At 48.8% G+C, this 23,912-nt stretch overlaps 1 protein-coding gene across 1 annotated transcript in view; it reads right to left on the reverse strand.

The window, feature by feature from the left end:
- Positions 1-23,912, reverse strand: part of TMEM181 (transmembrane protein 181) — a 70,880-nt gene that overhangs the window by 16,697 nt on the left and 30,271 nt on the right. The window contains 5 exon segments of the mRNA XM_007461773.1: positions 2,815-2,925; positions 5,582-5,703; positions 7,005-7,095; positions 8,844-8,899; positions 20,785-20,888. Of these exon segments, the coding sequence (XP_007461835.1) occupies positions 2,815-2,925; positions 5,582-5,703; positions 7,005-7,095; positions 8,844-8,899; positions 20,785-20,888 (484 nt within the window).

A 23,912-nucleotide genomic window follows, 5' to 3' on the forward strand; every position in this document is an offset into this window, starting at 1 on the left:
TGCTGAAATACAGATTTCTCCCAACTTCCTGCTATGAGGAACATGTTTGAACATAAATCTTTGTGGACATTTTAAATTATTTCTTTAGAATAAACTCCTAGAAGTAGAACTGCTAGGTCAAAAAGAACATCACACACATATAGGCTTTGATACATTGCCAAACTGGTCCCCAAAGTTCAACCAATTTACACCCCATTAACCTGTATGAGAACTTGTGTCCTTACATTTCACCAACGCTAGATGTGATTTTTCTTGTTGGTGTTTTGACTATTTGCCAGTTTGATAGGCTTTTAAAAAAAGACATTCCTTCTTGTATTCTCTAATGTTTTGGTTTGCATTTCAAAGGTTTGTCGGCCATTTGAATTTCTTATTTGGTGAAGTGCTACGCTGTTATTCTTCAATTACAAACCTAACTGTTGCCAGACCCTCTGCTGTTACTGGGAATACAGAAATGTACCAAAAATGGAGAAAAATCTTAGGTGACATCCCTCACAAACCCCGAGGGTCCTACGTACGTCTCAGCTTTGTGGATGCTGAGGAGAGCAATCAAAACAAAACTCTGGCTGTTGACATCATTCAAGGAGAGCTGCTCTGACAGGCAACTTCCTTATTGAGCCCTAAGATGAGATCACATGGCCTGCCTTCGACCAGCAAGGGCGGAATGACATGAACCAGGTTTATCTGAAACATGTATCAAATTATTTAGGAATACCTTTAAGAGGAAATGTAAACAGATACAAAAGATGGAAGGAGAGAACCACAATGAAAAACAAACAAAACAGTGGCCCAAGCCCACATAATAGGGCTGGGGTGAGGTAAACCCCGTGGGGAAAACTGCTGAGCACTTTGATAAAGGGCTTGTAGGGGATGACGTTCTTATACAGACGACAGAAAGGAAAGATCCCTCGCTGGGAAAACGTGGTGCTCTTTTCTTTCCGCATTCTCCAATCAGAAGGATGCGAAATAGCAAAGTCTAAAGCACAGATGTTATCACAAGATGAGTCCAAAGAGTGCCTGAGCTCACGGCATCTGTCTGAGGCCCCATCTGGGTTCAACCTCTGCATCGTGAACCTGAGGACACAGGCAGAATGCTAATCAGATCTTCTGAAGACAAAGTTTGAGGAAATCATTCGCACAACAAGGAACAGAATCCAGACTCAAACTCAAAAGATCGGGAGAGACTGGGGAGGAAGCTAAAAGCATTGAGAAGAAACTCAGGAGCAGAGTGTAACATCTGAGCAGCGTCTGAACTGTGAGAAACCCACCACAGGAGCCAGGAAAGAAGGAGACTAGGCTGAACAGCAGAATAAGTCCGCGGGGTCCGACAGGTGATGCAGCTTCTAGAGGAGCTGGCACCTGGGGGGCCACCTGCTCCCTCCCCAGGGGGGCACGCCTCTCGGCCAGGCTGATTCGGGGCCATGGGGAGGAAACCTGGAGTCTGAGGTGTCCAGAAGCCACACCCCTGGGGCTTTGTGAAGGAAAAGGACAAACCTCAGAGACAGCCATCTTCGAACACTTGCGGAGCGATCAGGCAGATAAAGAATAAACAAACTCGCTTTGGGTAGTCTAGAGACAGGACGTGCAGAAAAGTAGCAAGACTGTAGCAACGGCTACCATTTGTCAAGCACACACAACGAGCAGGTGCTGGGCATGACCCCAAGCCCAGCCGACCTCCAGAGGCCTCCCAGGAAACAGAGAAAATCGCAGAGGTGGGAGTGCCCGTAAGGGTGCAGGAGGGCTCCCACACACCACAACCTCTCAGCAAAGGGGACCCCTTTGTCCAAATAAAAACCTGTGTATAAACGTTCATAGCAGCGTTATTCACAATAGCCCCAAAATGGAAACAACCCAAAAGCCCACCCACCGATGAATGGATACACAAAAGGTAGCACACACGTACAATGAAATATTATTTGGCAAAAGAGGAATGAAATGCCATTACCAGCAAAGCGCAGATGAACTGTGCAAACACCGCTTAGTGAAAGAAGTCATTCACAAAAGAGCACAAAGTATCTGATTCCATTCGTATGAAATGTCCACTACAGGCAAATCCATACAGAGAGAAAGCAGATTACTGGTTGCCAGGGGCCGGGGGAGGGGGAAATGAGAAGCGACTACTAACAGGCTTCTTTTATGGCATGTGAATTACATCTCAAAAAAGCATAATTTTAAAAAAGGGACCCACTGGCACCTCCCTTTAATAGTCACAGCTGTATGAGGTAGCTATTTTATGATAAGGAAACAGAGGCACAACAGTGTCAAACTGTAAACGGTGGTGCTGGGGTCTGAACCCAGCTCTTCTGGCTGAGCTAACACCCGTGTCCCTAGTCACCGTGATGATTATTCTGACTCCCAACAAGCGGCAGGAACAAGGAGGCTGATTTCACCCGGACACGAGACAGAAAAGTCTAACCATCAGCGCTGCATGATTGGGGGCAGACGGGCACTTGAGAGCAGGGACCCTTCACCGAGAGGTCTGGCAGGGTCTGAAGACCACTCACAGGCCTGGAGAAGGGGGTCCTGCCTTCCTTGGAGGGTACACCTGGCAACTTCTCCATTACCTCCCAGCTGGAAGGCTACTCTCTCTCCTAAACCTCGGAACACCATGGTTTTCCAATTCCATGCTGTTTCTTTAAGCAACTGTGGTCCCATATACGTAAGAAACTGGTTTTTCTACAGTTTTTAGAACTGTCCATGTCTTCCACTGTCCAAAATAACTTGATTTCGATGCTGTGATTTATCTCAGTCATTCCACAAAGAATGGAAGCTAAACAAATGAGCCACGGAAACGCTGTGGTCAGCTGGTATACTTACGGTGAAGTTCATTTCCTTGATGCGTTCCTTCAGGTGTTTGAATCCCACAGTCACTGTATATTGAGTGTAATTCAAGTAGCTGAGGTGAGCCACAATAATTTCTGCACATTTCTGCAAATGCACAAGGAAGATCTGTGTCTTTAAAGCAAGCAAGACTCACTCTTGAACCAACTGACCCACGAAGTAACACATTCCAACAACAGATGATCCAAGAGATCATCTCCAGGGAACTTGCCAGAAGCTCAGAAAAATTCAGATGCCAGCCAAAACCAGTTCTTAGAAAGCAAGAACCAAATGGATATATTTAGAAACAAATAATACATGGTTTACAATCATTAGAACCTTTCTACTTCATACAATTCAAAATGATATGTCACCTAGAGAACAGACTTGTGGTTGCCAAGGGGGAGGGGAAATGGGGGAGGGCTGGATTGGCATTAGCAGATGCAAACTAGTATATACAGGATGGATAAACAACAAGGTCCTACTGTACAGCACAGGGAACTATATTCAATATCCTGTGATAAACCATACTGGAAAAGAATATGAAAAAGAATGTATATATGTATAACTGGATCACTTTGCTGCACCGCAGAAATTAACACGATATGGTAAATCAACTATATTTCAATAAAATAAATTTTAAAACTAATAATGTCACCTGCATAAAAAATAAGTTAATGCAACACAAACCCGACGCTTCCACAAATACACGAGTGCAGGAGGCACGTCAGCTAAGACACAACAGATCAGACCTCTCAGCCTAACTTTCCTCCTCGGCCCACTTCTGCAACTGCTGTAATGATGCACAGAGTGGATTACGTATTTTTTTTCCTCCACTATCCTGTCGTTCCCACGCAGAGTCCCCTGCGATCTCTTGAAGTGTGTGTGCCAACTGGCCAGCTGAGCCCCTTGCTTTCGCCCTTCAGAATTAAGAATCGGGTCTGCTCAGGTCTCCTCTATTTCAGAGAGGTGAGGGGAAGGAAACCCACCCTCCAGGTGCGAACGTAGGTGTGGATTCAGTGGCCAGGCCAGCATGCCCCTCAGGCTCCAACAGAAGGCCTCTCCCTGTGCCACGAGGAATCTGGCCACGGCCCAGAACAAGCAGGCCGTCCTGTGGCACTTGTTGGAGCCTGGGGTCTGAACTGGGCAGTCACCCTGCCGTTGAGCAAAGGCTTTCCAAGCCAGGACTGCCTGAGGTCGGGTAGGAAAACAGACCTGAGTGTCATGTAAGAAGGCTTAAGAAGATAGGAAGGCAGTGGGCGGGGAGTGGGAGCTGATGCAAGGGACGGGAAAGAAGGCAGAGGAGAGGCAAGGGCACACGGCGCGGGGGACTGGTGGGCCTCCTGGCCCAGTCTGCGTGGGACGGAGAAGCCACTGCTGGTGCAGTGGTCCCTTCAGACCTCACACCTGTCGTCCCTCCTGTTTATTCAGTACGGTGGGGGTGCCTGGACCCTCACACCTGCGCGAGCAGCGCGAGCTCTCACCTTCCTAACCCACCTCCATCCTCACCACTCTCTGCCAACTCCAGGGGAGGCGTGACCCCCTGCTTTACAGACGAGGAAGACACAGTTTAGAAACTGGCACAGCCCCAGGCGCAAAGGCGATGAACGGAGGACGCGGGAGAGTTGGGTCACTTCTGCTGCTTCCCCGGGCTCCGCTGCCCAGGTCCACCCAACGAGCCAGGGCAGAGCCACGGAGCAGGGCACAAGCAGATGCTGCCGTGACTGTGCTGGGCAGGGCGCACCGTCAGCTCGGCCTTCCTGCAGCCCAGGCCCCTCGGGCGACGGTTTGGACCCATCTCAGGACCTCCCAGCAGACGTCGACATAGAGGGGCCAGAGCCAGTGGCCAGCCTCTGAACGGGAACCCTCCCTCTCCGAATTCTTTCTCGCCAGGAAAAACTGTCCAGTATCTGTTACTAACCAGGGGCTGTGCGTGGGTGTTAAGGGCACAGGCTTCGGAACAGAAGAGCCTGGGCTGAGGGGGCCTGGTCCCGTCCCTCATGATCTGTGTCATCTTGGGCAAGTGCTTTGACCTCTCTAAGCCTCTGTATCTTCGTCTATGAAATGGGGCTCTAACAACAGTTCCTGCTCGTGGGCCTGCTCTGGGGATGGAATGAGACCACGTATGGACAGTACCCACCACGAGGCCATTTCCTAATCCTATAACCAAACGCAATCCCTTAGGATGCTCCCACGCATGCTGTCCCACGACCCGTTAGGTCCCAACAGGGCCTCCTTGCTACAGCAGGATCTGGTTCCGACTCTTGGGGTCCTGATGGAATACGGCATCAACAAAACCTAAAGTGAGGGCTCCTTTCCCTCTGTGGACCATCGGTCTCCTAGCCCAGCGCCACATGCTGCACCCTGGAGTAGACGCTCAAAAGAAGAGGCCACTCTTCCCAAGAGGCCTGGGTCCCAGTGCCCCGAATGGGCCAGGGAGTTCATCCCACAGCTGGAAATAAACCAAGGCCCCAGCAATCAAGAAAGACCACAGAACAGTGGCAAGCCACCCTCCTGTGAGACAGGCAGCCAGTCAAGTCATCTGTGGATGCACCAGGCAGTAGGCTACACTGACAGTAAAAACAGGCACCAGGGCGTGTGTATGTGTATACTGTGTGCATGTGTGTGTGTACGTTTATAAGAAGTTATAAGGTATCAGTGTATACAGTTAGATGGGTTTTCCATGCCATCATTGGTATGACTCAGTTTTTTTACCTATGAGAGCAGCAAGATGACTCACCACAGACCAGTCAAATGCACTCACCCCTGCACACGTGAGGGTCCTCGTCCGATTGTGAACTTTATTATGAATGAACATGGTGGTCCCGTCCTGAGCTACACCATCGACCTTAACGGTCATGGTGAAGTTTGTCTGAATAGCTGTTTCTACAAAAGAAAGAAATCCAGTGTTAAGAGACCACGAGAGGCCATCACACCTGCAGAAGTGCCTGCCTGGCTGTGTGTCGGCCCGGGAAGGTTCTGTGACGCATCAGCCTCCCCACATCTGCCAAGCTCATACTTGCCAGCCAAGTCCAGCCCTTCCATGAACTTGTTTCTCACCCACCCCCAAGTTTCATTTCACAAAAGGATGAACACTTCATGGCTAATAAAGTTTTATTTTTTAATTTCCCATATAAAATTTAATTTAACTTCGTACCAAAATAAAAACAGGTTTCTTATTTTTTCTGATTATATAATTCATTGTTTTTCTGATTATATGCTCATTGCTTGAAAATATCAAAGACCAAAAATATAAAGATGGTATTAAACACGTATAATCCCACAACCAGAGAAACTATAATTTCATGTTTGTGTCCATCCTTCCAGACTGTTTTCTAGACACACAAATATATACTGATATCAAATTTATTTATGCTTTTTAAAATGTTATAAAAAGAGGTTAATTTTTTTGTAATATGCATTTTTTTTCACTTAATTTACTGTAGTCATTGAGTTATCTTTTCAAATTCTTTCAACCAAAGTGCTTCCTCTAAATCACAGTATATAGAAAATGACGTGGAGCATCTTCTCGGTTCTCAGGGAGGGTGCTTGACAGGGTCGCCCGAGGTGGACACAGCGAGGTCATTATAAACTGTGAGTGCTTTGGGCAGGGGTTCTCAGCCTCAGCACCATGGCTATTTTGAGGTCAGATAATTCTTTACTGTTTGGAATTTGTCCTGTCATTGTAGCATGTTTAGCAGCATCCCTGGCCTCCACCCACTGGATACTGATAGCACTCCCTGCTCCCCAGTTGTGACAGCCATGTCACAAGGTCTCCAGACACTGCCAAGTGTCCCTGAGGGACAGAACATTGCCTTAGGACACCAGGACTTAATTCTCTCCCAGAAGCCCACTGGAAAAGGCTGCTGCTGCAGCACCCACACTGTGCAGCCACAGAGCTAGGCTTCACGGGCATCCCGAAGGATGACCGGTATCCCGAAGGATGTCCAGTATCCCTGAGGGCCGACGGGAGCTCCCTGAGCCATGATGGGTACTCCTCGAGCGCTGCAACATGACTTTCCTTGGAGGACATTTAAGGGGCTCCCAACTTGCTGGTATTAAAAAGAATAATCACCACGTTATAATCCATCTTTGAGCACTTGTTGAAAGATTTTAAAGCTCTTTAAACCTTTCAGATATGGGGCTCTGTACAAATAAAAGTCATTCTAAAATGTCAGGCTTCATACCTTTTGAATGCTCCAACTCGACAACACATGTCAGCCATAGTTGCTGATTATATGTAGACAGCGGGTTTGAAAGTATTTGAACTGGCTTTAGCTGAGGTAAAAAGAAAAAGAAGTTAAAAAACCCATGTGATCTCTTCAGTTGAGTCTACCCAATGTCTCACCTTAACATACAAAATCTACATTTACAAAAAAGGTTGGAGTGTTAGCTCTGAAACAGAAACATGCAGTTTTCCTTTAGTCAATATAAGTAAAATTCTGCCTTTCAAAAAAATAAAGGACTAACTTTCTGCTGCAATTCACTTGTCTCTCACGAAAACTTCTAAAGCAGTTAGCCTTGGGACAATATACCTACTTAAATACCAAGAAAAGGCCATCTTGGAGAAAAAAATTAAAGTGCATAAGATGATACATATAATAAGATAATAAAGGACACCAACAAATATTTTCATATTCACAAGAATCTTTTTTTTTTAGTAACAATATGCCAGACATGTCACTGACATCTGTCATTTTCAGCTTTAAGGGCCCTAGAGAGAAAAATTAGAGGGGGACCACATTGCCAGTGACGTTTCTGCAGTGTCTGCTGAAAAACACAATACCGGTGCCTAACAGCAAGGGACACAAAAGAAGCTGCCTGAGGAGCCTGATCCTAGCTCCAAAGACAAGCATTATTTGAACGTAAATGGGCAGTTTTTGTGTTTTAACGCTTCTGGCAGATCTCAGTGAAACTCCCTGTGCCCGGAGACTTGCCCCAAAGCCACCAAGACAATGCAACCAACTGGAGGATGATCTATAACCTTTCAGAAGTGAGGACCACCTTTTGGAAGCGAGTCAGTTCCGGGGAACGGCTGCTATTTTCAGCGTCAAAAAAGGACTTACCTCCTGAGACGGAAACGGAAATTTTAAAAGACCAAACTATGGTCAGGAAACCCTATGGCAGCACCTCTTCAAACAGATCCTCAATCTGAGAGTTTAGGAAAATAAAGAAATGCCAAAAAAAAAAAAAAAAAAAAGGGATGATAGGCCAAACAAGGGCCCAAAAGGTAAGTTTTCAGACATTTTTCTCCTTTTGCTTTTTTGAGAATTGGCAGTGGAAACCTAGTAGGGAGCTGGGAGAACGAAGACGGGGGTGGGATGGGGTGGGGTATTGGGTCAAATAATCAGATTTAAGCCGCACACCTTACAAGGCAGTGAGAATGTGGGACGACTGCTTTCAGTTTATAGATGAAGATACTTCGATATCGGAAAAAGAAAAGGCTTAGCTGTTTGGGCTCTCACAAACGTTAGCATTTATTAAAGAAAACCAAAAATTTCCAATTGGAAGGACCTCTGTTTTTCTTTAAAGATGGTGAAGAATCAAGGCACATTTTATTTTTTAAAAAAAGAAAAGAAACAGGATTTTTCATTTAAACTGAGTTCATGCAAGAAATACCAAACAATCATTGGAAAAAAACTGTTACCGTTAGAAACCTGACAAAAAGACCACTCCTTAACTTAGGCAAATATAATAAAAAAAAGAGGCAGAAACCTAAGTGAGCATCGTTAGAATTTATAATCTAATAAGTCTTGTGCACAGGAGGAATCAGGAGGACTTAACCAGCCTTTGGAAATGAACTGCTCCTCCCTAAGAGGTAACATCACCATCCTTTCTCAGCACTGAGGGAACTATTACAGCAGAAAAGGTAATTTTAGCAAACAAGGACCCAGAGGCCAGCAGCTGACAGTAGAGTGAGAAATGTGTGTTGCCCGAGAAGCAAGCTGCCGGCAAGGGGGATGGGTTTGACCTTAATGACCCTTTAAGCAGGACCATTTCTTAGCGACCCTTAGACCCAGTCTTACCTCTTTGCTATTATTTAGTGAAAAATTAGCTGCCGAAGTCTGGATCACTTTGGGTCCTAAAGTGTAACAGGGAAAGAAAAAAGCAGGTTATAACTATATTGATAATTAATGTTGATTTTTTTCAAATGCCAAGAAAGACTCATATATTATACAGAGGCAGTCTTTCTCCTGGTCTATCTTTAAAGGTTTTATATATATATACATACACACACACACACACATACACGCACATATATAAACACACACACATATATGTGTAAAACATACAAACATAGGAACACAGGCACATAGTACCCACTCTGCTGCACGTGCTGACCGCCCAACGCAGGTGAACACAACATGACCCCATGCAATGCACACGATGTCCATGGGGCTCTATGTGTGCAGGCCCCCTCCCTTGCTCTCTGGGAAGGCTCTCTGGAGGGCGTGGATCCAAGAAAGCATTAACGACACAGACACTATCTATATATATTTTGTACAAAGATTTCTGCTAAAAAAATTAGACACATTTATCCATTCATCCAATTAATCCAATCTTCCAAATTATTAAGTTGAGGATATTAAAAAAAAAAAGTATATATACTAACAGTATACTCAAGGCTTTTCCCAAAATAACATAAACAAGCTTCATAGAATCTTACACTGTAATATTTCAGAGCTCTGGCCTTAAAAGAAGTAGTCAAAGGAAACACTGGGAACCTGATTTCATTTACAACTGGGTTTGCCCTGAAGCAAACCCTTGCAGCTTCTGATGCCAGTGTTCCGGCTGCCTCCGTGGCCACGCCCAGCCTGTTGCCAACCACCCTCCACTTGGAGGAGGAGATACCTGAGTATAAACCTCAGCCAGTGCAGGAGCATGTCTCTGGGGCACATTCTTGCAGGCTGAGCAGAGATGTCACTGCATAGGAAGGAGGCGTTCACCCACAGAGAGGCTTCTTTTTTTTTTTTTTTTTTAAATAAATTTATTTATTTACTTTTGGCTGTGTTGGGTCTTCGTTGCTGAACGCGGGCTTCCTCTAGTTGTGGCGAGAGGGGGCTACTCCTCGCTGCAGTGTGCGGGCTTCTCATTGCGGTGGCTTCTCTTGCTGTGGAGCACGGGCTCTAGGCACATGGGCTTCAGCAGTTGTGGCACGCAGGCTCAGTAGTTGTGGCTCGCGGGCTCTAGAGCACAGGCTCAGTAGTAGTGGCGCACGGGCTTAGTTGCTCTGCGGTATGTGGGAACTTCCCGGACCGGGGCTCGAACCCATGTCCCCTGCATTGGCAGGTGGATTCTTAACCACTGCGTCACCAGGGAAGTCCCAGAAAGGCTTATTTCCAACGGATTCACAATCGGAGTGCACTCCTGTCCCAGGAAGTAAGGCAGCCTGGCTTCTCAGGAAGAACTAAGAACTGGGAGTCAGGAAAGTCTAGACTCGAGTCTCAGTTAACAGGCTTTCTGGACCTCATTTCCTCATCTGCAAAACGAGGTGACTGACCCAGTGGTCCCTTGGGCACTCCGAACTCTGAAATCCTAATAACCTTACGAAAGAAAGTAACTAGGAGCAGAGGACTTGTGTGTCTACTCGACTGGGCCACACGGTGCCCAGATAACTGGCTAAACATTACTCTGGGTGCGTCTGTGAGGGTGTTGCTGGATGAGACTACCTCTTGAATCAGGAGACTAAGTAAAGCAGACTGCCCTCCCAATGTGGGTGGGCCTCATCCAAATCACTGAAGGCTTGAACAGAGCAAAAGGCCGAGTAAGGGAGAATCTGCTCTCTTCCTCGGGGCTCTCGGTCTTCAAGCTGGTACATGAGTCTTCACCTGTCTTCAGACGCAGGAACACTTACACCATCGGCTTTCCTGGGTCTCCAGCTTGCCGACTGCAAACCGTGCAGCTTCTCGGCCTCCATAATCATGTGAGACACTTCCTTAAAATAAAATCTCTCTCTCTCATCCACCCCGCCCCCCTCTCTCTGTATCTCCTATTGGTTCAGTTTCTCTGGAGAACCCAGACTAACACAGATTTTGGTACCAAGAGTGGTTCTAGAGGAACAGCATGTTAAGGGTGATTATTCTATACTGGTTCTGGGGTTTCTGGAATTGGTTCTCTGATCTGATTAAAGATGCTAATGACTATATGTTCAGTAGTAAAGAGAGCACTGATAGTTCATGAACATATACAAAATATTTCCATTAGATACTCCTAATCAACCACTTATTATGAGAAGCAAGGAGGTAAATGACTCTGTTTACGATACTTTAGAACATTCTTGGAAAACTAACAAATGTAATGAAGCTCACTGGTTGCTCCTTATGTCACTGGACAAAGTGGTGAAAGAAAAGGATGAGCTCAGGGATTTGAATTCCCACCTCAAGTGCCACACCCAAGATCTGAAAGCTTCTATGTGTGCCCTGAAGGAGACCCTTATTTCCTATGGCCACAGTGCTGAGATTGCTGAAAATCAAACCGGAATCTCATCCAGCAACTGGCTGAACTACACCCCTGAACTCCCAGCCTCGCAGGGTGCCTCGATGCTAAAGTGACTGCACTGACTGGGAGAGAAGGGATCCTGTTCCGGGGACGTGCAGGAAGATCCTGATGAAGCTGGGGACACTGAGCTGCTAAATCCTCATGAGTCCTTTCCCAGGGGAAGTTCTCCCCATTCCCGGTGGAAGTGGCCTTCCTACCTCCTTCTGTGGGATTAGCCCCGCTTCGCCTAAGGAACAGCAATGGCCTCCACTGAGGCAGCTGCCGTGCAGGACGATGCTAATCCTCCCAGGTCCCGCCCCCCCACCCCTCTTCATCTCCAGCCCTATAACTAGACTCACATCCCAGCAGGCCCAGAGGTGAGGCACGTGACCCATGAGGACATGTACTACACTCCAAAAGAACTACTTGAGTCTTCTGAGGTATACAGACAGAAGCCCAGGGAACACATATGGGATAATGGTGGAAGGAACATAAAGTTGCCTCAGGCCAAACTTACAGATGTGGGCTCACTAAAAAGAGATTCTGCACCGAAAGTTGTAGCTCAGGTAGTCAGAAAGGACTCTAACAGTCTGACTGGGTGGTTGGCTAAAACATGGACCAAAAGGTGGCTCCCAGTGAGTGAATTAGAAACGCTGCATCTGCCCAGGTTAAACGCAGAGGAGGGGAATCAGAGGCTTAGGGAGCTGGACTGCTAGGGTGCCTCTGTCATTTAAGACCTACTGGGAGATTCCAGAAGACATACCTTTCACCACTACTGTGAGAAATAAATTTGTGAGGGGAGACCCAAGCATCCTTAAAGAGCTCTATGACTGCCCTTCTCTGCAGGCCAGGCCTTACCATGGGAACTACAGTCCCTGAGTTGGGAAAACAGCATGCAGTGGGAATAAGTGGATCCCAGCAGTGGCGGGCCGTGTAAGATGAGGCAGGTGAGCTCACGTAATGGGCGGCAGAGGCACAGCAGCGGTCAGAAGAGCCCAGTCCCTGCAGACCTACGGCGTTAGCTAGCTGCTCATGGGGTCCCTAGAAGTGAAAGACACAGGAAGCCTACCAAATCATCACTTGATCTGTGTAAGCAGGAGAGTTCTAGGTCAAGTGAACAACAGCCTAACCTGTATCATAAAAGCAGAGAATGACAACTCATCAGTACTTTCCAGATTTGAGCCAGTTTACAGACCCAAAGGTCCTTGAACAAAGGGAAGGTTGGGTCCCCTTAAGAAAGAACGCCAGTACACTGCCGAGCATTTATACTGTTAATCATTCGCCCAAAGAAACCTATAGCCTTTTACCAGGACAAATGCATCAAGGGAAAAAGATCAGATGTTTTCGGAACTACTGGACACTGGCTCTGAACTGACACTAATTTCAGGAGATCCGAAATATCACTGTGGTCTACCGTAGCAGGGACTTATGGAGCCCAGATGATCAGTGGGGTTTTAGCTCAGGTATGTGTCACCATGGGCGCAGTGGGTCCCCAAACCCGTCCTATGGTTAATTCCCCAGTTCCAGGATGCATAATTTGAATCGAAATACTCAGCAGCTGTCAGACCGCCACACTGGCTCCCTGGCTTGTCGAGTGAGGGCTATTACGGTGGAAAAAGCACTAGAACTGCCTCCACCTATGAAAATACTAAACCGAAACAGTATCGCTTTCCTGGAGGGATTGCAGACATTAGTGTTACCATCAAGGGCTTGAAAGACGTCCACCACAGCCCCATTCAACTCACCTATTTGGCCTGTGCAGAAGCTTAACCAGGTGGTGATTCCAATTGAGGCTGCTGTACCAGATGGGGTTCCACTGCTTGAGCAAATCCACACATCCTCTGGTGCCTGAGATGCAGCTACTGATCAGGCAAACGCCTCTCTCTCCATCCCTGACAGTAAGGCCCACCAGAAGCAGTTTGCTTCCCACTGTCAAGGCCAGCACTACTCCTTCGCTGCGCCACCTCAAGCTGTATCAACTCTCCAGCCCCATGTCACAATTTAGCTCACAGAGATCTCGATCATCTTTCCCTGCCACACGCCATCACACTGGCCCATTACATTGATGAGCTCATGCTGACTAGACCTACTGAGCAAAAAGCAGCAGCTACTCTGCACTTAATGGTAAAACATTTGGCATCAGAGGGTGGGAAATAAATCCAATTAAGATGCATGTGCCTTCTACCTCAGTGAAATTGCTAGGGGTCCAGTGGTGAGAGCCATGTCGAGAGATCCCTTCTGAGGTGAGAGATAAGTTGCTGCATCTGGTCCCTCCTACAACCAAAATGGAGACACAATGCCTAGTGGGCCCCTTTTGGATTTCGGAGGCAACATGCTCCTAATCTGGGTGTGACACTCTGGCCTATCTACCTAGTGAGCCGAAAAGCTGACCGTTTTGAGTGGGGCCCCGAACAAGAGGAGGCTCCTCACGGGTCAGGCCACCATGGGAGCTGTTCTCCGCTCGGGTCACGTGATCCAGCAGATCCAGTGGCGCCTGAAGCACCAACGGCAGAAAGGGAGGCTGCTTGGAGCCTCTGGTGGATGAATCTCAGTGCACGCCCTTAGGGTTTTGGAGCGAAGCCCTGCCATCCTCCACAGACAACCACTCTCCTTTTGAGAAACAGCAGCTCTTGGCCTGAAACAGACCGAATGCTTAACCACGGACCAACAAGCCACCATGTGACCTGAGCTGCCCATCAGGACCTGGGTGTTACCTGATCCATCAGCCATAAAGCCGGGAGTGCACAGCAGCACTCCCGTGGATGGCTCAAGTCACACGAGGAAGTGGCCGAATGCCGTGGCCCCCACTCCCGCGGCACTGCCTTCTCCTCCCAGCCCGCACCTACGGCCCCACGGGGGGCTCCCCGCGATGAGTGCCGGGGAAGCTAAGACTTCCGATGTGCGGATACCGCCCCCCACTGGACAGGTGCGGAGCCACAGCCCCTCCCTGGACACCCCTGAAGGACAAGGTGACGGAAATCCCCGCAGTGGGCAGAACCTGGAGCACCGCACCTGGCTGGTCACGCTGCTTGGAAGGAGAAATGGCCTGATGTGCAACTGTTTACCGGTTCTTGGGCTGTGGCCACTGGTTTGCTGGATGGTCAGATACTCCGAAGGAACATGATTGGAAAACTGGTGACAAAGACATCTGGGGAAGAGGTATGTGGCTAGACCTCTATGAATGGGCAAAAAAAGTGAAGACGTTTGTGTCCCATGCGAATGCTCGCCAAAGGGTGACCTCACCAAAGGGTGACCTCAGCAGAAGAGGATCCTAATCAACACGTGGAGAGAAGATCCATTCTGTGGATCGCTATCCACCCGTCATCGCCCAGTGGGCTCGTGAACAAAGGGGCCACGGCGGCAGGGATGGAGGTGACACATGGGCTGGGCAACGTGGACGTCACTCACCAAGACCGACCTGGCTACGGCCACCGCTGAGTGCCCAACCTGCCAGCAGCAGAGATCAGCACTGACCCTGACATCACACCCTTCCCCGCGGCCATCAGCCAGCGACCCGGCGGCAGGCTGATCACACTGGACCACTTCCATCGTGGAAGGGGCAGTGTCCTGTCCTGACTGCAACAGACACTCTGGGCATGGATTTGGTGTCCAATTACGCGGAGCCAATTCTCCCATAGCCGGTATACACAGGTCCAGGAATCAAGGGGTGGAAACGGGCATGGCACCACTATTACCCCAGGGGACCCACTAGCAAAATTTTTGCTTGCTGTTCCCACAGCCCGACGCTCTGCTGGCCTAGAGGTCTTAGTTCCACAGGGAGGAATGCTTCCACCTGGAGACACTGAACTGGAATTAACACTGCCACCCGGCTTCCGTGGGCTCCTCATGCCTCGGAATCGACAGGCAAAGCAGGGAGTTCCTGCGCGGGCCGGGGTGACTGACCCTGACCACCACGGGGGAAGTGCACCCCTACTCCACACTGGAGGCAGGGAGGAGTACATCTAAGGAGATCGCCTAGGGCATCTCTCAGTATTACCAGGCCCTGGGATTAAGGTCAATGGAGAACTACAACAACCTAATTCAGGCAGGAATACTAATGGCCCAGACTCTTCAGCAGTGAAGGTTTGGGTCATGCCACCAGGTAAAGAACCACGACCAACTGAGGTGCTTGCTGAAGGCAAATGAAATGTGGAACAGGTCATGGAATAAGGTAGTTATAAATAGCAGCTATGACCACCTGACTACTTACAGACACAAGGACTTTAACTGTCATGAATATTTCCTCCTTACTTTGTCATGAGTATGTTTGTGTGCATAAATACATATACTAAGAAAATACCTTTGTTTTCTTCCCTCTCTTACGCCCTTATCAAGTAACAGAAGCTGTATTCTTGACTTTATATCTCACAGTATTTAAGTTACAGGATACAAAGAAGAGTAAACATCACTCAAGGACGCTACCTGCTCTCCTGCGGAAGGGGTAGCGAGTTTGGGGTTATATGCAGGGTAGTTGTTATCATGTCAGGAAGAACAATGACCTTGTTATTGTCTTTATTTGGAGATCAGGTATGGTTTAAGGAGATGTGCATGGATGCCAAGTTGACAGGGGGTGGATTTGTGAGGTTTATGCGCCACGGTGTGCCCAGATATCTGGTTAAACATTATTCTAACTGTGCACTGAGGGTTTCTGGATGAGATGAACATTTGAATGGGTAGCTGAGTAAAGCGGGCTTCCCTCCCCAGTGTGGCTAGGCCTCAGCCAATTCACTGAAGGCCTGAATACAGCAAAAAGGCTGAGTGAGCAAAGGAAGAATTTGCTCTCCGTCCCTGACTGTCTTCAAGCTGGGACATCAGTCTTCTCCTGCGTTTGGATGGACTTGGGCTCAGACTGGAACTTACACAACTGGCAATCCTGGGTCTCCAGCTTGCTGAATGCAGATCTGGGGACTTCTCAGCATCCATAATCACGTGAGCCAATTCCTTACAATAAAACTATATACCTGAATCTACATAAACAGATCTGGTCCTGTTCCATATATACATACTGGTCTGTTTCTCTGGAGAACCTGCTAACGCTAGAGCTCTGCAGAAGGAAACGGATATGGAAATCCTAACATGGTCTTTTTCATCTCAGCCTTGGTGCCACACTTTTCATTTCTGCAAGAGTGCAGAAGGTTTCATATAGTCACGGATGTTGGTGCTTAAGGAAACGAGTGGGCTGAAGTGCCGTGAGACTGGAGACCCAGGAGAATACTAACGCCTCCCCTACCAATCTTGAAGGACAGTTGTGAAAATCAAGTAAGATAACCGAGGTGTCTCTGTGCTGTGACTCATTTAATTGGGATTCCTTGGTGAATTCATGGGGAGAAAAAGAAGAGGCTGGACACAACTGCTGTTGTCACCATCCTCATCTTCAACAGCAGGAGGTAAATGGCACCTAAATAACCACCCTTTCCCCCAGCTTCCTCAGCCCATTCACTACCTAAGCTTCAGTTCAGGTCAAGAAACCAGTCTTTTGAGGCACAACTGCCTCTGGGACAGGTTAAGCCCAACTGTCATTCACACTTTAATGTTAAGTGCTGTAGTTAAATAAACTACCCTCGCTGAAAAAGGTATTTAGGAGGACAGGAGGAACAGCCTCAGCAGGCTCCTGGTCTCCTACCCCTGGACTGAGGAGACCTGGGTTTCTGGAAACCTGACTTTGGTTCTCCATTTCCCATCTGTGTGAAAGGGGGCTGGACTGGATGATTTCAGAGGCATTTTCGAAGCTCAGATGGTGATGGGTGGCTCTTCCCCTCAAACAGCACCTGCAGGCTCCCTCCTGCTCCGGGTGTCACCACAGCAGCCTCTCTGCTCCTCAGCGGCCTTCCCCGGCCCTGCTCACCGCTATCTCACTCCCTCCCCAGAATCTGCTGCACTGGAACCATTTATACGGCCCGGCTCCCCAATCAGCCAGCACGTTCTGGATTCCCCAGCACCCAGGCAGGTCCCGGAACCCAACAGACTCTTCCAACACAAGGTACATGGTCACGGCCGCCTGGCGCTGCCAAGCTGAGTGTAGGCCCTGGCTGCTGTGCAGGGCAGGACCAGGGTCACCCCTCCGTGCGCCACCCTCCATGATGGGGCCACTGGGAGTGAGAGCAAGTGGGTACAGCTGGGCTGGGCTGAATGGCACTGCACCAAGGTAACCATAAATGATAAGATAGTCAAAAACTGTTCCTCACCTCAGGGAACAGTTCCAAAGTGATTCTATTAAGACACCACCACCCTGATACCAAAACCGGACAAAGACACCACCAAAAAAGAAAATTACAGGCCAATATCTTTGATGAATATAGATGCAAAAATTCTCAACAAAATGTTAGCAAACCAAATACAACAACATATAAAAAAGATCATACACATGACCAAGTGAGATTCATCCCAGGGTAACAAGGATAATTCAACATACACAAATCAATGTGATACTCCACACCAACAAAAGACAAAAACCACATGATCATCTCGACAGATGCAGAAAAAGCATTTGTGATAAAAACTCTTATCAAAGTGGGTAAAGAGGGAACCTATCTCAACATAATAAAAGTTATTTATGACAAACCCACAGCCAACGTAATACTCAACAGTGAAAAGCTGAAAGCCTTCCTGCTAAAATCTGGAGCAAGACAAGGTTGCCCACTCTCACCACCTCTATTCAACAGAGTACTGGAAGCCCTAGCCACAGCAACTGGACAAGAAAAAGAAATAAAGCATATCCAAATTGGAAGGGAAGAGGTAAAACTGTCATTATATGCAGATGACATAATGCTATTTATAGAAAACCCCAAAGAATCCAGGCAAAAACTATTAGAACTGATAAACGAATTCAGCAAGGTAGCAGGATACAAGATTAACATACAGAAACTGGTTGCATTTATTTACACTAACAATAAAATATCAGAAAGGGAAAGTAAAAAAAAAAAACCCTTTTAAAATCACATCAAAAAAATAAAATACAGGATTTCCCTGGTGGCACAGTGGTTAAGGATCCGCCTGCCGATGCAGGGGCCACGGGTTTGATCCCTGCTCCAGGAAGATCCGACATGCCATGGAGCAACTAAGCCCATGCGCCTCAACTACAGAGCCAGCACTCTAGAGCCCTCGAGCCACAACTACTGAGCCCACGTGCCACAACTACTGAAGTCCGCACGCCTAGAGCCCGTGCTCCGCAACAAGAGAAGCCACCCCAATGAGAAGCTCGCACACCACAACGAAAAGTGGCCCCCGCTCGCCACAACTAGAGAAAGCCCACGCGCAGCAACGAAGACCCAATGCAGCCAAAAATAAAATAAAATATTAATTAATTAAAAAATACTCAGGAATAAACCTGACCAAGGAGGTAAAAGACTTGTACCCTGAGAGCTATAAACACTGATAAAGGAAACTGAAGATGATTTAAAGAAATGGAAAAATATCCCATGTTCTTGGATTAGGAGAATTAACATTGTTAACATGGCCATACTACTCAAAGCAATCTACTGATTTAATGCTATCCCTATCAAATTACCCATAACATTTTTCACAGAACTAAGACAAATAGTCCTAAAATTTACATGGAACCATAAAAGACCCAGAATTGCCAAAGCAATCCTGAGGAAAAAGAAGAAAGCTGGTGGCATAACCCTCCCAGACGTCAGACAATACTATAAAGCTACAGTAATCAAAATAGCATGGTATTGGCACAAAAACAGACATATGGATCAATGGGACAGAATAAAGAGCCCAAAAATAAACCCATACACCTATGGTCAATTAATCTCTGACAAGGGAGGCAAGTACATACAATGGAGAAAAGACAGTCTATTCAGCAAGTGGTGCTGGGAAAGTTGGACAGCTGCATGTAAATCAATGAAGCTAGAACACTCCCTCAAACCATACACAAAAATAAACTCAAAATGCCTTAAAGACTTAAATATAAGACATGACACCATAAAACTCCTAGAAGAGAATACAGGCAAAACATTCTCTGACATAAATCGTAGCAATGTTTTCTTAGGTCAGTCTCCCAAGGCAATAGAAATAAAATCAAAAATAAACAAATGGGACCTAATTAAACTTATAAGCTTTTGCACAGCAAAGGAAACCATAAACAAAATGAAAAGACAACCTATGAACTAGGAGAAAATATTTGCAAATGATGTGATTGACAAGGTCTTAATTTCCAAAATATACAAACAGTTCATACAACTCAATAACAACAACAATAAAAACCCAATCAATAAATGGGCACAAGACTTAAATAGACATTTCTCCAAAGAAGACACAGAGATGGCCAATAGGCACATGAAAAGATGCTCAACATTGCTCATTATTAGAGAAATGAACATCAAAACTACAGTGATGTGGGGCTTCCCTGGTGGCACAGTAGTTGAGAATCTGCCTGCCAATGCAGGGGACACGGGTTCGAGCCCTGGTCTGGGAAGATTCCACATACCATGGAGAAACTAGGCCCGTGAGCCACAACTACTGAGCCTGCGCGTCTGGAGCCTGTGCTCCGCAACAGGAAAGGCCGCGACAGTGAGAGGCCCACACACCACGATGAAGGGTGGCCCCTGCTCGCCGCAACTAGAGAAAGCCCTCGCACAGAAACGAAGACCCAACACACCCAAAAATAAATAAATAAATTTATAAAAAACAAACAAACAAACAAAAAAACTACAGTGAGGTACCACTTCACACCAGTCAGAATGGCCACCATTTTAAAAATCTACAAATAACGAATGCTGGAGAGGGTGTGGAGAAAAGGGAACCTACACTGTTGGTAGGAATGTAAATTGGTGCAGCCACTATGGAGAACAGTATGGAGGTTTCTCAAAAACTAAAAATAGAGTTGTCCTATGATCCAGCAATCCCACTCCTATGCTTATATCCAGACAACAGTATAATTCAAAAAGATATATGCACCCCTATGTTCACAGCAGCACTATTTACAATAGCCAGGACATGGAAACAACCTAAATGTCCAATGACAGATGAATGGATAAAGAAGATGTGGAACATACAAACAATGGAATACTACTCAGCCATGAAAAAGAATGAAATAATGCCATTTGCAGCTACATGGATGGACCTAGAGCTTATCATACTAATTGAAGTCAGAAAGAGAAAGACAATGACCATATGCTATCACTTATATGTGCAATCTAACATATAACACAAATGAACTTACTTACAAAACAGAAACGGTCGCAGACATAGAGAACAGACTTGTGGTTGCCAAGGTGGAGAGGAGGCGTGAGAGGGTTGGACTGGGAGTTTGGGATTAGCAGATGCAAACTCTACTACATATAAAACGGATAAACAACAAGTCCTACTGCACAGCACTGGGAACTATATTCAGTATCCTGTAATAAACCATAATGGAGAAGAATATGAAAAAGAATATATAACATATATAACTGAATCACTTTGCTGTACAGCGGAAACTAACACAACATTGTACATCAACTTCACTTCAATTAAAGAAACAAACGGAAAACTGCTGCTCACCTCTGATCCCGACGAAGACGGTCAGGCCGAAACAGACGAAGAAGACGATGAACACGAGGACAAAGTGGCGCTTGGAGAGCGTGTACAGCCGCATGGGCGCCAGCCTGCGGGGAGAAGCCGGGGTGAGGGGCGGCAGGGCGAGGGCCGCCCCCACCTGCGAGCCCTCGCCTCCGAGGAGGACCTCTTCTCAATCCAGGTGACTCAGCTGACAAAACCACCTAAATAACCTCAGTGACCACCGCTGGGGTGGGGGCCATTCCGGTATGTTCTGGGCCTGGCTCCCCGTGCCGCAGGGGGCCAGGCAAACCCCACCCTTGTGGCAGGAGAAGGCGCTTCAAAGCCCACTCGGGGCACGTTCGCCAGGCCACAGAGCGGGGCTGAACCCCTCCACACCCCCGATTTCAGCAGCTAAAGCACAGTCCAGGGGCAGGGAGGACCCTAACTCCTCACACGCAGATGCCACGGTCAAGCCCGGACTGGGGGTTCCAGGAGCCCCGGAATCGTATGTCCTAGCCATCTTCCCGCCAGCCCCCAGCTTTGTGTTTCCTGTCCAGGGCTCCCCCCATCACTGGCCTCACCCGTCGTGGTGAAGCTCAGCCTGGCCTTCACTTGGGGTCTGCTTTTGATGCAACTCAGCAAGCTGCCGCGGTTTTCTGCGAGTGACACCGATATGAAAGCGATTCAGAGGATGCGTCCTAACACCCTAGCATCGGCTCCCTCCTATTCATCCCTACTTCCTTCTTTGGTCAGAAGAAAATGGTGGTGGGGTAGGTCTCACTTCTCTTTTAGAACTCCCTACACCAGGAGCCGGGAAACAAAAGGGAAGTCTGTGAAGGACAGACATAAACGCTGGAGAGTGGCAGGTCCTCAACGCTGCCCCTACGGGCAGCCCCAGACAGGCTGGAACGCAGGCGCAGGCCCAGCTCCAGTTCCCCTGAGACAAAGGGGAGGCCGGCCCCCCACCCCGTAGCCCCGCCGAGGAGACTCAGAGCTCCGAGAGATGAGAGCCAGGGGGGTGTTCTGTCTTGCTTTGCTCCCGACGTCCTCTTCCGTGCCCAGCACTTCCTGGTCTGAGGAGCTGAGCGGGCAGGAGGAATTTCTCGTGCCTGCCTCTCGGGAAGGTGACAACTGCCCCCCACCGGGAGGGGGAGAATGGGGCTCTGAACCGGAAAGGGAGGGAAGGCTGTTTGCTCTTGCGGTATCAAGTTCACGGCCGTGTGCACATGCACACCCTCTCCCTTACACGGCCAAGGCAGCCGTCCCCCCCGAGCTGGAAACCAGCTGGGCGGCATCTCAGGGCAAAGGTGGCCCTAAGTCTCTCTGACGTGGCTTTGCTGACACTGAGTCAGCGCTCTCCTGTCAGGCCCGGGTGAGTGAACTTTCAGATCGGCATTCCCATGCTTCACTGGGTGACGGGACCAGTGAAGAAATAAAGGAACCAGTGTCTTTCCCTCTGGGACTCAGGTCTGAAGGCTGGACCACCAATGACCCCGCTGTGCGTGGGGAGCGAGAGCTCGTGAATTAAGTGACCTGATCCCAACTCAGATTTTGGACCCTAAAGATCCTAAGAGGCCCGAAAGCCTTACGCCATTAGTGCCAGAAATCACGTCAGGGAGGAAGTCCGGCTCCTTGGATTTGCACACGGGGAGCCCGAGGTCTAGAGACGGCAGGACTCTTGCCCAAGATGCCACAGCTCTGCCCTTGGTGGTCCCGGCGCTGTGGGAAGGAGGCTCTGGGAAGCAGGACAGAAGCGAGCGGACCACGCCCCCCCACCCCACGAGGGCCTCTGTGGAAGCCGGGTGGAGTGCAGGGCTGGCACGAGGAAGGGCTCCAGTGTCGCTTCCCTGTCCCCTCCTCCCCCTCCCATGAGAGGCCTCAGCACACCCTGCAGAGGGAAGACTTCCTTGTAGCTGCGCATCCCTGCGTGGAGCAACAGCGCATGAAGCTAAACGGGCTGGATGATGGGACGTGCAAACACGGTCAGGTGTGAACAGCACTGCCCCGATGCCGACCTGAGCACTGACAAATGTGCCAAGGGTTCTGGACACCGACACGAGGGGAAGCCCCGGGAAGGGTGTGCAGAAACACTCGGTACTGTCTTGGCCACTCTTCTGTAAATCGAAAGTTGTTTTAAAAAATTACACAAAGTCATTCACGCCCCCCCCCCCCCGGGCTGCTCTCGGGGTGACCCTGGGGCTCTGAGGGGCACCAAGGGCTCCCCAGCAGAGGTGAAAGCACAGAACGGAGGGCTTGGAAGCAGAGGAAAACAGAATAAGAAAAGTCATATCTAAAATTTGATTTTTAAAACATTATCAACAAAACGCATTATCAATGATTTACTATAAAAACCCAGTGACTCAGCAGGTGAGAAGGAGCGCTGAACAAAGAGGGTTCAGAAAGATGACGGCACAAGGTCAAACGCCCGCAGCACACGGACCACGCAGGGTATTTTTCCAGTTTCTCCTCGGGAACTCAATAAGGGTCTGTCGTTTCCCCTTCCTTAAAACGTCCACTTCAGTTTATGAGACACGTCCCTCCTTCGGCAATCAAGCCTCACCCAGCTGGACAAAAAAAGACACGGAGGCAGCAAAACAAGGCCCCGCGTGAGCAGATGTCACCGCACAAGCAGCCCCGCTGACCAGGGCTCGCTGGGGACAGGGTGGGCAACGGGCCTCGCTTCCCTCCGTCCCCGTCTCCCGAGCGGCAGGACACCGCCTCAGGCAGCCTCACGCCGGGGGGGACGCTGCAGCCCCCGGTGTCCCGGGCCGGGGGCAGCGCCCAGACTGCAGGACCCAGCCGGCGACGCCTCCGTCTCCACCGGCCCGCTCACGACGCGTCACCGGAAGCTCTGAGGCAGCTCGCCGAGAACCCGGAGGCTCCCGGCACCTCGGGGACCGCACCTGGTTCCCGACAAACCACAGGCCCACACGGCTGACCACAGTCCACGGAGCTCCCGGGCGCCGTCGTGACGGCTGCAGAAGCCGCGGCGGCTTAGAGGCACCGAGAGCAGCCCGGGCCGCCCCCGCGGGCTTCGCCCGGCCCCTCACGCTCGCCGCCTCCCGGCTTCCTGCCCCGACGCCGCACCCGGCGGCTCCTCTGCCTGCTGCCCATCCCCGCCGCCTGCTGAA

The sequence above is a fragment of the Lipotes vexillifer genome, unplaced genomic scaffold (genome assembly GCF_000442215.2).
Source record: "Lipotes vexillifer unplaced genomic scaffold, Lipotes_vexillifer_v1.1 scaffold1594, whole genome shotgun sequence".
NCBI lineage: Eukaryota > Metazoa > Chordata > Mammalia > Artiodactyla > Lipotidae > Lipotes > Lipotes vexillifer.